Raw genomic sequence first — 15045 nt, 5'->3', positions numbered from 1 at the left:
CGCTAAGGCATCCCTCTGGGTCAATAGAAATAATCCCTGAGGGACTAGAGTTCTCCAGTAAGGGGTCTTCAGAATCCTCCTGGACATGCTCAGAAGCAGAGTCATGCGTTTTGGACACCCTTGGCTCATCTTCTGGAGCGTCACTACCTATATCCCATTATCCAAGTTATCCTGCCCATTTGACCTTTTTTCTTGGTAGCAATACCTATTCCCCAAAGATTGCTTCACTGTTAATTCGCAACTCTTTAAATGTCATTTGTAAATAAATCATCATAGTCTTGAGCAAGGCCTCCACACCTTCAATCATTGTTTCAATTAAATGCTTATTTTTTGGGCTCGAATAATCCTAGCATGAGGCATATTTGCTAGTTTTGAGTATTTTATATAGTTTTTGTAAGCCTACCATATAACAAAGTTTGTAACCTTCCACCCACTGAATTCATTTGTAAGCTTTTTTTTTGTTTTGTTTTGTTTTTGAAGACCTTTATTGAAGTCACGCAATCAGTACACAGCTTCGATGCCTACAACCTGAGGAAGCAGGCCGGCAGCAGTAGCACGTAGTGTCATCATACCCCGTAACCATATGAAAGGAGCAATAAGTTAACTCCGCATGCCGCCTACAACCCATCTGGGCCGGCCGCGATGTAAAGCGCCTAAAGCTGTAAAAGGAGGTGTCATTTCGCAGGCAACTAATCAGGTAATGTCAATTCTTAAACACTTTAGGTCTCATTTTCTCTTTTTTGTTGAACTCTAAACTTTACTATAACAAACTACGAGAACCAAGGCAGTCAGTCCCCATCCCCTAGCTTCACACACAAACACTATGTTTCTTGTGTTCATTACGAACAACTCATATCTGAGCTTTGCCACACACCTCATCCTGCATATCTTACTATACCTATCTTCTGTGAGCATCTCATATGTGTCTCGCCTCACAATGCACGGTTTCTTTTAAATTTGGCAGCATCTTCCACACAAACACAGTACATCTAATTTTTTTTTAGCATCCCACACAAGGTTAATTCTTATTGCAAATGTATCTCATGGGGCTTCTTATACGTTTGTGCAAGATAATGGGATGTATGACGTTACAACGCATACTTTTACATCGCATGCCTTTACAACGCGGTATTTACAATGAATACCATTACAACGCATAGTGCTTTTAGGCGCTGGATAGTGATTTATTTAATTTACTATTCCAACTCCAGTCCCCGTGGATAGTAGGGAAGGTGTTGGATAGTAAATTAAATATATTCCCTATCCTAGAGCGCCCCCCAGTGAAATGCGTTGTAATGGTTTGCGTTGTAAAAGTTGCGTCGTAAAGGCAACGCGTGGTAAAAGTTGCGTTGTAAAGGTTGTACACCAGATAATGTGGTTTGAGTACACTCTACACTCATAACATACATCTGCAATAAAGCTGCTCATAGATTAGACAACAAAAGTTTTGGTATTGTGTTGTATATTTTGCAATGCATTATGGTTTTCTCCACCCTCCAGCCTCAGGAATGCAGGCAATAAACTTCCACTGTTTGAGAAACCATTCTCGCTCTCCTTCTTGTGCCCTGCTAAACCAGAGTTTTCCAAAATGTATCTGACTGAATTCAATATTCAAACAGACACACAGAATCCTATACAATACTATTAGACCTGCCAGCCTCAGGGTGGTCTTCCCCCAAACTTTTTGGCTGCTTACCTCCTTTTTCTGCTGATTAATTGTGTTACCCATAGGACTCTGAGTAACTTATCACTGCTGACCAGTGTTATATTGCATGTTCTTCTCCCCTAAACATGGTAACATTGGTGTATACACAACTGGCAAATTGTATTTACTTGTAAGTACATTGTGCAGTGGTATACCATATACCCAGGGCCTGTAAATTAAATGCTACTAGTGGGTCTGGAGCACTGATTGTGCAACACACACAAGTAGCTCTTTAAACATGTCTCCGGTATGCCATTGAAGAGCCTGTTTGTGCACATACATCACTTCTAAAGTAGGCCCTTGGTAGCCCATAGGGCAGTTTGCTATGTTTACTAAAAGGTAAGGCATGTACTTTTAGGTTTTGCATGTCTATGTAGTGAAAAACACCTACATTCACTTTTCACTACTGTGAAGCATAATCCTCTCATAGATTAACATTGGGAATTCCTAAATACTTTCTTTTAAGCTGTAATTCATGGTTAGAAAGAAGTAGCTGTGCCATGTTTACATCTTTGGAATCACAATAATAAATCCTCTTTACTGGTGAGGTTGGATTTCATATTACTATTTTAGATATGCTACTTTTACAAGGTGGACATTTCTCTGCTCTTACAGCTGTGTGTGCTTGTAGCTTGTCTCCAATAAACTCCAATATTAATCCAATTGCATTTTGAGGTTTAGGAATGTCACAAAGAGCATTTAGTTTATTCTTCCTTTTTTTCGTCCCATCTTTGTTGCTTGGTGCATGAAAAAGTAAGGTTCAAAAACATGTTTTTCACATTTGGTCTAATTACTCTGTAAATGTAAATAATAATTAAAGCATACTTGCAAACTGTGACTACATGCCTGCCTTTATCAATGTTTCACTACAACACCATGCGATTGTATTAGTTTAACCGAGCGTATGGCTCCTAGACAATGGGCGATTTGTATGTGGTCACTGAGAAGTCCAAAAAGTTTGTCTTTGTCCCCCCCAGAAATTTTGTGTCTCCTACGCCCCTGTATATACCAGCTTTTCTCTGTTCAGGCACCAGTCAAGGCCCGGTTTACATCCTGCAACCAGGGACAGAGCGGTATCCTACCAGAGGCAAGCAATATTCCTTTTGGCTACAATAAGCCTGAGCCAGAGGAAGATGGTAGTGTATCAGTAGTCTTCAAAATCCGTCGATATATGGAGGATCGACCTAGGTTCTCCCGGAATGGGGCGTCCCAATACTTGACCCAGACGGACCAGAATTAGAGTCCAATGTTTTTGGACTACAGCGCATTCCCATACAACGTGTAGAAAAGTATCCTTCGATGAGGCACAGCAAAGACAAGAGGGGGAGGCGATCATTCCCATTGCCCAGAGCTTGTGACGTGTGAAATATGTGCGGTGGAGGTATTTCTGTTGTATGAGCAGTAGTAGGCATGTGATAACTGAGCATCTTAGAGACGTCCTAGTCTCTGTTCAGTATTCATCCACCAAGGCCGGGATGTCCGGCTCCCAGGCTGTAAGCAATGTAACAAAGGAGTCGAGCATATGGTGAATAAGGAATATACGGAGTGATTTTCTGTGTGTTCAATTGTCCTAGGAGATGTTTGGCTTGGAGGGGGTTACAGTCAGGCAGGGCCTCTAACCCACAAATGAGCAGTGTCAAGGTGTGGCGCAGCTGAGATAGCAGTAAAATGGACTATGGTGTGGATGAGATTCGTCCTAGAGAGTGGCATATGATTTTCGCATGACACCTTCCATGACACCCCCCAGGGTTGAAATACCTATTTGGAGAAGCCTGTTAGTGTTGCCACCCGATTAAGCAAATCTCCTACCCTAATTGGGGTCTGAACCACAAGCCTCAGTTTCCATCCCATCTTTGCTAACATCTCCGCCCATCTCTGCAGCACCACCTGTGTCGCTGGGGGGAGCAGAAGCCGCGCCCGTACAATAGGTACTGGATTGAGGAGCCATGGAGCACCTACTTTTCCGATGCAAATGCGGGGTCTTCCGGAGTATCGTACCACCATTCATTGATAATTATTAGGTGGGCCGCTTGAGAACTCCATGTCAGCTGCAGCGATCCCCTCATCATACATGGATTTGAAACATTTAGTGAGGGATATCCGAGGGGTGCCATGATTCCATAAGAAACATCTTAATATGGAATATATTTTCCGGAAAAAGGAGTGTGGTCGGGGGAACTGGTAGTTTTGGAGGTGATAAAGGAGCCAGGAGAGGGAAACCATCTTGAATATGGCTGGCTTGCCCATAAGGGATAAAGAAAGCACCAACCAGGTTTTGACGGACACCATAAGGGCATCCAAAAGCTCCGGATGTTCATCATCCATGCCAGGGAAGGGTCAGAGGTGGCATGCACTGTGCCACTGGCAGAATTGACTATGAGGACAAATATGTGGAGATCCACGCAGTACAGTAAGGTTAACCAAAGGCAAGATCAGAGTGGGTGTCTATTTGTGTGCACTGCACAGGAGACTTTTCCGTGGTGCTTTAACTTGTACTGAAAAGGGGACAGAAAGGTCAAAACACAAATGGGTCCTGCAACAACAGGAGAGGATATTTATTGCACCTTCGCACTCTTCAGCTAACCATCCTCTCTGTAACCTTCATTGACGCAAGGCTAAGTTACCCCTGTGTTATAAAACTTGTAAACATAGGAGAGTATTTCTATATTGTCCCTTTTATAAAGGGGTCTCCAAGATAGTGGTTTCCTCATACTGCATGGAGCAATTAGGGTACTACTTCCAAACATAATGAAACGGAGGCACAGAGTCGTCAATGGCCAAATGGGGAGAGATGAGATCTAGTGGTTAGGATAATTGACCAGTAACTGAGAGACCTGGGTACCAAATCCAGTTTCTGCACATGGCCTCAATGTGTAATATTATCTAAATGTGTATGACATATGAGAAGCAACAAATGTATAGTGTGCCGTTTTGTATTGCTTCATTTACACATTCTTGCCAACCACTATGGCATACTGGTTTCTGTTATGTGCTCTCAACTGGACCCCACACAACTTAAGGTTACAAGTATGTCCGGGCTTTGTCAAATCTATATATATAAAAATCAAAGTATGTCCGTTTGTCCTTTATGCATTACTACACCATTCATTCGATCGGCATGAAACTTTGGGAAGTTGTTGTGTACACTCCCGCGAAGGTTTCTGGCTTAAAAAGGAAAAGAAAAATGTGTTAAATATCGACCCCCGGTCACCCAGGGCCCTCATAATCTTTCCAATACTGAATGTTTACAGTTTACGGTGCGACTCACTTTTGCAATGACCATCAACAAAATACAAGGACAATCGCTGCAAGTGTGTGGACTAGATTTGGAGAATCCGTGCTTCTCACATGGACAACTGTATGTGGCCAGCTCACGCGTCGGAAAACCTTCTGATTTATTCATGTACGCACCAGACAGAAAAACTAAAAACACTGTGTATCCACAAGCACTCGAATAAATAAACAGAATTAAAACAACACTTTAAAATTATTTCCATATTAAAATGAATAAGTTTCAATAAAAATGACACAATGTAAATTGAATGTTTTCATAACAAGTTTCCTTAAATTTCCTTTCTTCTGAGATCGCAGCAACGCGCGACGGGTAAGCAAGTATCTAAATAAAAATAAAACAATCCACAGAGGTAAAAGTGAAGTCAGACACAACAGCTGACAGAGGCCAAATAATGTACACATTACACGACTCCTTGCTTTTAAACCATAGGGAAACATCATCTTTTGCTTAATATTCATAATACTTTGGTTATGGCTGGTACTGATACTCAGGCTTTGTGTGTACAGTCTTGCCTGCCTTGTGGCACCAACACTGTTGAGTTTATGAAGCTTACTTTGGACACTTAGAAGCTTAAACATGGTTGATAGCTCTGGTTACACCTAGAGTTGGGCTTGAGTACCTCAATGGGAGCTAACATTTTAAGCCTGGACATAACCCCTGAGAGGACCCTGGTAGTGGGCTTATTCCGCGCCTCAAAGGGGCTCTGGTGAGTTTAGATAACTACACTACCTCAGAGGAGGGATCAAGTATTAGAGTAAGAATGCACCTTAGTGTTGCTCCGATGGAATGGATGCAGTTAACAACCACTCCCCTAATTTGAGTTTTTCACTGATCATGCACACTCGTCTGAGAAGTACAATTATCCCAGCCTGGAAGCTTGCAAAACTGCTCATAAAGGGGAGGGTTGTGTGGGGCATTTTAGAGATGCTGATTCTGAATCAGCGATAGAAGAATTTGTACGAGCGCTAACTTTGCAATCTAGCCAAATGGTTGACTTGAAAATACTGTGCTTTGGCGGTCACATTTAGTGAGTGAATATTAACAGAAAGACAGTACGGCTAGTCTAGGCGAATGCCATTCAGAGTTTTAATTTCAACATTGTGCTGCACATTAGGGTGATTGATGAATTGTGGGACACAGATTGTGACATATAAGCTTTGAGGGTATTTAGTTCATTTATAAAGGCTACTGCTGTGGGTCTTTAGTTAGAACTTGCTCCTACGATAGAATCTCGCAGTAGTAGTAGGTTAGCAACTGGTAACGTGTATTTGGTGAAGAAGATAAAACAAAGTAAAACAGAGTTGATCTCAAGGTATAACAGTATGTGGAAGGAAAGAATGTGATATGTTTTGAGGGAGTTTGTGTGAAGCTTTAAATAATTATCTATGTATGTGGTATATAGTAAATGCCTGCTTTTTGATGCTTTGTTAGTTTTACCCATGATGTTTACTTTGCAGCTAGGCTACCTCCTTATTGATCTAATCTGTATTTTGTGCAGTTGATAATTTATTGTTTTCTTCATTTTTCATTGTCAGGAGACTTGCAATGTAGGGTGAGAGCTAGTTATCTGTGATGGACAGGCAGTTACTATCCTGGCTGGTAAGAAATTCCAGGGTATCAAGTCTTGTAACTGACCTGGTGATCAGCAGGGAACACAATAGGTGGGAGGTTTACTAAATGGGGATGAGGTAAATAGTACGTCTTCATGTCATACTATTTGAGTCTAAATGTAATATATTTTTTTTTAGTGGACTAAAGATGTTGCCAAGTTATTTTTAACTTTGTTTCACTGATAGATGACATATTGTCAACAGTGGGTAGTAATGTTGAATGACAATATCAAAAGGTCAAACACAGGAATAGGTGGCATGGTTAGTTGTTCAACTAATGGAGAGAGGCTGCTCTCTAACATGCGTAAGAACCTTAGAGCCTTGTCCTTTCCTCTGAGGGTGTGCAGAAGCTCAGAGTAGTCAAGCGACATCCCTGCATTCAACGGAGTCCACGGGTAACATGTTGCTTCCACCTGGGTGGGATTAGAGAATAGAATCCTGAAGACTAAATGGAAGGAGGTAAACTCAAGCTGAAAATAAGTTTTATTATGTAAGTTTTAGGCGTCATTTCCTAGGCAGCAGTGATTGGAGAAAACTTGCAACATACAGATTGAGTATTGCCTTTGAGCTTAAATGCAGATTAAAGGATCAAGCGTTACACTAAACGTAGTCTGTTAATCACATCAGACATTGTTATTACAAGTGGCTGTCACACCCAGGGGTTGCGTAGCATACCCATTTTGAGCCAATGAAAATGAATGCTTTTCAGAGTGTGAGGTTCAGTAGTTGTGCACAAATAAATTAGTTGTCTGCATCATTGGCACTCATCCCAGTTTAGTCAGCCAACAAATCATTTTGTGGACGATACAGATAACTTTTGGGTACAAAATGTTTTCACTAGGTGGTGAATGCACTTCGGCAAAATGTTCTGAACATTTGTACAGAAAGTGACTTTTCCCTATTCAAACAAATACAACTACCTATAGTGCGATTTTATGTTCTTGAGGTCAAGTGGTGGGGATAATTTACGTTGAATAACCTCAAAATCACTTATGCTAATTGTGGAATCCCACTTGGAGCTTTTCTCACATTTTGTCTTAAGAGCCTAACTTAACTTTGCAAAAGTCTCCCTATTTTTGCAAAATTACTGCTTGAACAATTTTGAGATTGGATCATGGTACTTTGATTTGAATTGGCTGTTGACAATACTGGTGGCCTACACCTTGTAAAACATGAATTTCTAATGTTGGGGACACCACAAGTGTGGCCCAGATAAAATTGATTGTGCTTTGGCCGACATATTTAACTGAATTTGGTCGCTTTGGTATACTTTAGATGCTCCTTGGTGTATCTGTAAGTTGAAAAACTCATTTATCCACACTAACAAAGATATCACTCACAAAGGCATGAGAAGTTAATGGCCCATTTTTATGCAGTCAACACAAGGTTAATTCCCATTTAACCCGTTGCGAGCACTACCTCCCTGGTGCTGCGCATGACCAACGGCTGATGCAGCCCCACCCACTCCGTGGAACGCCCGCACCGCGGCGGAATGTTCGCCGCTGTAAACGGGTTAAAGCTATATTTATGATAACACTGCAAACATTAGATTATGATAAGCTAATAAAACTTTCAAAGCAATATCACAAACATTCTCATCTTCTCTAAATGAGGGCATCAGTTGAGTTTTGTAGTGACACTGTACCCCAGCCATGAAGTCTAGAGCGTAAATTAACTACCGGTGAGATATGAGAATTTTGGTTAGGAGGAGATGGGGTGTTGTGACAAGCAAAACTCTACAGCAGAGACCTCAAGCTGTGCCATTCCCTAGCAACAATGACAAAATAACACTAACGTGACACTGAACACTGCATGTGTCACCCTGAGTGGGATGGGTATGTCCAGACTTGGGTCCCGTGCTCTCCATGCCACTGGAGTCAAGCTATCCTGGCTATTGAGGGGTGAAACCTCTAAACCGGTCCGAGGATGCTTGGTTCCAGTCCAGCGAGGACCTGACCTGGCAGTTCGGCCTGGACTGTTCGCATTAGGCATAGGGTCAAGAATGATTTGCATTTGGTTGGGTTCAAAATCGAGTGGCAAGAGGAGCAAAAAAAACGATGGATTTAGGCCCAGATCTGTGTACTGGGGTTAATGTATGACATTGTTCTGCATTCTGTCCATTAATTGCTCTTTTTGCACTGAAGTAAACATATGCTTATGTCTGAGCATACAAAGCATGTTTAGTGAAATGCATGCAGCGTCTTTAAAATGTGAGAACACATGCCCAAATGTGAAATGATATGGCAGATGTGACGTGTCATTCCACACAGCCATTCTGTGTTTTTCTGGAGCTTCTCTGGTGTGTCCTTGAGAGAGGGGAGCAGAGCTTTAAGTGGGATGAAAAAACTGGGGGGGGGTCTCTCACTGGGACGTGGCCAGTGTAATTAAGGGCGTGGCTTAAAACACTTAAGCTAAAAATCTGCACTTAGTATATAGTGTGCTGTCCCACTGGTATTTTGCTGCTTCTGTCCATTCAACCAGATATATAACATAACAAGTAACATTACACCTACAACAAGCCAGGACTATTGGCGTTGTCAATGGTTGTAAATCGCAGAAGATAAATAAGCAACAACTTTGACTTCATTGTTTATCATTTTGAAAAAGCTGCAGTTTTTTGGTGCAAGGTTGTGGTGTAAGGCGAGAGGTGCCGACTTGTGAGCTAAGAAAGCAGGTTCAAGCCTGATGTCAGCTCAACATCCTGTGATTCAACACATGAATATGTCCTTGTGTGATGTAACTGGTGCTCATGTAAAGCCTTCAAGTTGGCGCTGTGTAAAACTGAAAAACTAGTTTCTTTGAAGTTGCATCAAAAGAAGACGGATGGTACTATTGCAGAGTTCATTTTTTTTGGTTTTGGTTTTGGTTTTTTCACCCAGAGTAAAAAAATGGAGAGCCCAATAGGGACCGTCTCGGCACGTGCTTTTAAGACCTACAGATGCTAAGCACTGGCAGGACTCGGCCCACTTAAAGGCATGGATGGACGGGAGCATATTTCAACTACAGGAGTCTCCAGAGAGAGGAGGAAAATGCACCTATTGATTTGTGAACTGAAAACGAGCATTGGCTAAAACTATAATCCAATTGTAAAACACTGATTGCAAAAAGCATAATTTTACCAATAATCACTGTCGACTGCAAAATAAGAGTAAACATGTAAATAAGGTGCACACCAAGCAGCACACATGGACACATCAGAGACTGAACAGTAACAATCTTCAAATCTCAACAAAACAAATTTACACTTGATTTATCAGGAAGGGAAATTTGCTTCAGTAGGGCCTCAATCCCGGTCTTCCACGGAGCCATTCCAACAGTATGCTGGAGGATTTCTGGACCCTCCAAAGGGACATTTCCAGTTGCTTATCCTGCAGGATTACAGCCTCACAGATTGCCGCTCGAAACAAAGGAGAAAATGCGGTTTTATTTGTTAGAAGAGGTCAGGTGTCTGCAGCACCAACTGGTGCTTGATTTACAAAACATGTTTTAGACCTATTTTTCTCGTTTTTGCTGCCAGACATCGCTGCAATGAGGACTCATTGATCTAATGTTGGAAAGTTATAGCTCGTTTGTGTTCCCCATTTGGGTATTCTTAAAATGAAAACCTGAAGAAAGGCATGAAACAATTAAGAACATGAGCCGCACAAACATGAACACAGATACAAAGTTTCACGAAAAATGTGAAATAAAAACCATTCAAAGAAAAAGCAATTATTTAATTTTTAAAAGTGCAAAGTTCTGGAAAGAAAGCAGTCAAGAAGTTTTGTTTACTCGCCTTTTCAATCACTGATTCTAAATATGTATGAACACCTACCCGATCACAAAAGCTTCATATAATAATATCAAATGCGAAGAATAAACTATTCACCGTAATATAATGTAGAAGTAAATGCCAATACGCTTTTTAATGTATAACATACACCAAAGAAACTCGATTGTTGATGTATCATTCACCAGACATATATTTTGTGGTTTACATAACCTCAAATGCAAAGCTGTACGATGGCTTATCATCTTACACGGTTTTCTTCTTTTAAAATATGTTTGAGTAACATACAGCTAAAAAGCCTGTCGGGTAGAAAACGTTCGCCAACATGTAACTTAAAAACACCAACAACACTGCAAAATTAAAAAAGCATTGGCAAAGCCAATATGTTTCACCTACACGAGCACTATTGGCTTTGCCAATATCTTTTAGCCACTTTGTACGGCAGCGTAGAGTGGAATGGCATGGCGAAGAGTGGCCTAGAGTGGACTGGCTTATAGTGGCCTGGAATGAAGTGGAGTAGAGTGAAGTGGCGTAGTGCAGAGTGAAGTGGACTGGCGTAGAGCAGAGTGGTGTACAGTGGAGTGGAGTAGAGTGGACTGGTATAGAGTATAGCTGAGTAACGCAGAGGGGCGCAGAGTGGTGTGGAGTTGTGTAGATTAAAGTGGAGTACACTGGGGCACAGGGATGTGAGAAGATCACTGCACCTCGGTTAGTAGCTGTGTTTTGTTTTTTTTTGCTGTAAAACCAAGAGATGTGGACCAAATATCATTGCTTTCTTCAGGGCCAACTGCACTTTTACTATGCCATGGATGTATGCCACATAATATCTTTGCCAGAACTACTCTCTGTGCCTGTTAAATAAAGGACTGCATGGATGCACCGGACACAATAGTGCTCTGTCACCTGGGAGGGGGCCAAGTCTTCGTGCAAGCAGACCGCTCACTATTTATTTTGAAAGTTTTATATAGCGCGAACAAGATCTTTGCAGATATCAGAGCGCTTTACAGAGCAGGGATACAAACAGGAGAGTGAATAACAGGCCATTAGGCAAAGCGTAGTTGTAGGTAATAAGTGGGGTGGGGTTGGTACATGAGGGAGCATAGTAAAACCGGTACATCAAAAAACATATATATAAAGCTACATCTTGCTTTAGTCCTCTGGGTTGTAGAGTGCAGTGATGCAGAGTAGAGTGGAGTGACAGAGTACAGTGGCGTAGAGTGGAGTGTCATAGAATGGTGCTGAGTAGAATGGCATAGAGTGCAGCGGTACAGAGAAGAATGTAGTAGAATAGAGTGCACTTTAACAGTGTAGCATAGAGTGCAGTGGCATAGAGTAGAGTGGTGCAGAGTAGATTAGAGTAACGTTTTGTACAATGGTGCAAACTGAGAGGCATAGTGCAGAGGCACAGAGTAGAGTGGCATAGAGTGCAGTGGCTATAGTACAGTGGCACAGGGTAGAGTGCAGTAGCACAAAGTGGTGCAGAGTGCAGTGGAGTAGAGTGGTCCGCAGTGCAGTGGCATGGATTGCAGTGTTTCAGAGAAGAATGGCATAGAGTGCAGTGATGCAGAGTTGAGTGCAGTGCCATAAAGTGCAGAGAAATAGAGTAGAGCACAGGGGGATAGAGTGCAGGGCCAAAGAGTGGTGTAGAGGGCCTTAGAGTGGTGCAGACTAGAGTGAAGTGACGAACAGTTGAGTGTGGTAGTGCAGAGTGGAATAGAGTGCAACAGCGCATAGTATAGTGATGCAGAGTAGAGTGACGCAGAGCAGAGTGGCATAGAGTGGTAAAGAGTTGATTGAAGTGGGGTAGAGTGCCGTGGTGTACAGTGCAGTGACAGATTGCAATGAGGCAGAGCAGCGTGGCAATGAGTAGAGTGGCGTAGAATGGAGTGGCCTACTTTAGAGTGTGTGGTGTAGGGTGCAGTTGCTTACAGTAGAGTGATGTGACGTAAAGTACAGTGGCATAGAAAGTAGAGGCGTAGAGTGGTGCAGAGTAGAGTGTTGTAGATTGCAGTGGCATAAAGTGTAGGGGTGTGGAGTGATGCAGAGAAGAGTGGAATAGAGTGCAGCGACCTAGAGTAGCGTGGTGCAGAGTAGAGTGCAATAGAGTGCAGTGGCATATAGTGGTGCAGAATAGAATGCAGTGGTGTAGGGTCGAGGGGTGGGAGGGAAAAGAAGCAACATGGAAGTGGGACAGGTGGGCGGATAGAAGCTACATGGACGGAACATGGGAGACGGACTAAAAACTCAAGCACTCTTATGGAGTGTTTTAACACAAAGACAAAAGTAGCTCCAAAAACGGAAGCAGTGGATGTACACAAGTACTTTGTGCATGCTCCAGGGGAAGCCCAAACACAAGAAGAGAACATGACGCCTGCATGCCGTGACAAACGGTAAACGAGAACAACGCTGAAGCTAACAAATGGCAAGGTATGGGCAGGTTGTACGCCCACTGCATGAAAACAACATGTCTCACAGAGATAGCACATGCACTGTCTATGAGAAACCAAAAAGGAATTGCGGACATTCCCCATACCAACAAGGCAGTACCTAAAACAGGCAAATGGCCTTTGACTGTTAACAGTAAAACATATAAATACAGAAGAACCTGGGTACTAGAGTGGGTCTAAGATTTTCAGTGGCATCTTGATTGCTTTAAAAACAAGTGAATAGACATTGTTTGGAACAGTACCTCCTCAGTTCGTTCATAACCTTGAAAGCCTTCCCCAGGTGGCAAGCATTAACCGTGATTGTTCGCTGGTTCTTCTCCTCATCTTCAGGTTCTGTGGGTGATCGTGAACTTTTGGAGCTAAAAATGTGAAACAGAAAAAAAAAAAAAACAATAAAATTTCTGCAAATACATCACACAATTTCACATCAGATTTTGATCCGGCACCCAGATAAATATCATTTAAAGACGTTCATGTTCACAGCAAATGTGTAGGTCTTATGCCTGCTTCTTACATTTTTTTATTTATATTAATGGTTCTTAGCAGTAAAATCAATCCTAAAGTAATGCATGATGTGGATCATTGCATAAATGCATAAGCAATTACAATTACAGATAAAGGACTATATTTTTAAGGGAAATATGCCAGTTAATGAAAAAGCTATTAAAAATACTACACTTGTATTAACAGTAGTGTTGTTCTCTCGCTGGATCCCCTTAATGCCACGAACTCAATTTTACTGTGCATGAAAAGTACCCTACAACATTTTTCGGCAGAGCAGCCATTTTTTTCTAATACACTGCACTTCAAAAAAACACAATACTATAGCACGTCTTTTCCAACTGCTAAAGCACAAACAGGACTTGTCACGCTGAACAAGCACTTTATCATAAATCAATCCCATTCCATTTTACAAAAACATCTCATCAGTTTGTCTCCGATCTAGGCGGCATCTCTGACATCTCAGAACGCCTCAAATATCTTGCAAGCCACAGGACTCTGCAAGCGTCGAGAGTGTGCAGCTATAGCAGCGAGCTTGCAATGGCACATCAGCCTTATATCAATATGGCAACGCTATAAGTTAAAAGGCGATCATTGTCTGGCCCTCACAGGTTCCTGAAGCTGGATTGCTTCAGCCATGAGGCTTTCTGGCCGTCAAACTTACATGAATAATAATAAGTGTCCCCACTCCTGCATTTGGGTTATTCACGATTGCATGGCTGCAGGATTGCCTGATTCTTAAGCACACAATAGTGAATACATCTCACTAGCTAATCACATATTTATTTCTGTAACTAGGAACCTCGTGACAATTATTTCCTATGACTTTTCACCAAAAAATACCTATACAATTACTTTTTTTTATATAAATCAGTATACAATGGAGTATGATAACGTAGAAATCTCATGTCTTTTGCAAAACACTAATTTATATGAAACTATTATTATAATTATTATTATTATTTGACATTTGTTAAGCGCGCGGCTACCCCCGACGGGGGTGTCCCGGAGCTGTAGACAGCAGAACAAAACACCACAAGAAAGCTAGAGGATGGAAAACAGTTGAACAGCAGAACAAAACACCACAGGAGGGCCAAAGGATGGAAAACAGCCAAGTCTTCAGGCTACGCCTAAACATGGATTCTGATTCAATAAGCCAGAGGCTTAGGGGAAGACTGTTCCAGAGCTTAGCCGTGACCACCGCAAAAGCTCTACCCCCTTTCCTAGAGCGTTGGAAACGGGGGGGAGGTGGGGGGGGGGGGTGGAGCAGCAGGCGGAGGTGGTTGGATCTAAGTGCACGAGATGAGTGCACCAGCTTAGGCCTTCTTTGGAGATATCTTGGTCCCCTGCCATCCAGTGCCTTGAAGGTCAAGACCAGGGCTTTAAACTGGATGCGGGAGGATACAGGGAGCCAGTGGAGTTTCTTCAGATGCGGGGTTATTGAGTGACGGTAGGGGAGGTTACAAATCAGCCTAGCGGCCGCGTTCTGTATGATCTGCAACCGGTAGATGAGATAGGCTGGGGCTCCCACGTATAAGCTGTTGGAATAGTCCAGGTGGGAGGTGATGAGGGCATGCGTGACCGTCCTTCGAGAATCCAAGGGAAGATAAGGGAAGATTTTTTTAATCATGCGTAATTTGCCAAAGCAAGCAGAGGTGACTTTGTTGATTTGGGCCTTGCACAACAGTTCATTGTCAATTACAAAGCCCAGATTCCGG

The 15045-nt window shown here is 42.3% G+C and overlaps 1 protein-coding gene across 2 annotated transcripts in view; it reads right to left on the bottom strand.

Moving 5' to 3' along the window:
- The window catches only part of KLHL3 (kelch like family member 3), a 574547-nt gene that overhangs the window by 467094 nt on the left and 92408 nt on the right, over nucleotides 1-15045 (bottom strand). For both annotated transcript variants that reach the window (XM_078653303.1, XM_078653304.1), the window contains exon 2: nucleotides 13069-13185. In XM_078653303.1, the coding sequence (XP_078509429.1) occupies nucleotides 13069-13185 (117 nt within the window). The remainder of the gene's footprint in view (nucleotides 1-13068; nucleotides 13186-15045) is intronic.

This window comes from Lissotriton helveticus, chromosome 7 (assembly GCF_964261635.1).
Source record: "Lissotriton helveticus chromosome 7, aLisHel1.1, whole genome shotgun sequence".
NCBI classification, from domain to species: domain Eukaryota; kingdom Metazoa; phylum Chordata; class Amphibia; order Caudata; family Salamandridae; genus Lissotriton; species Lissotriton helveticus.
The sequence above is the reverse complement of the archived record's forward strand: the minus strand, read 5'-3'. Positions and strand labels throughout refer to the sequence as shown.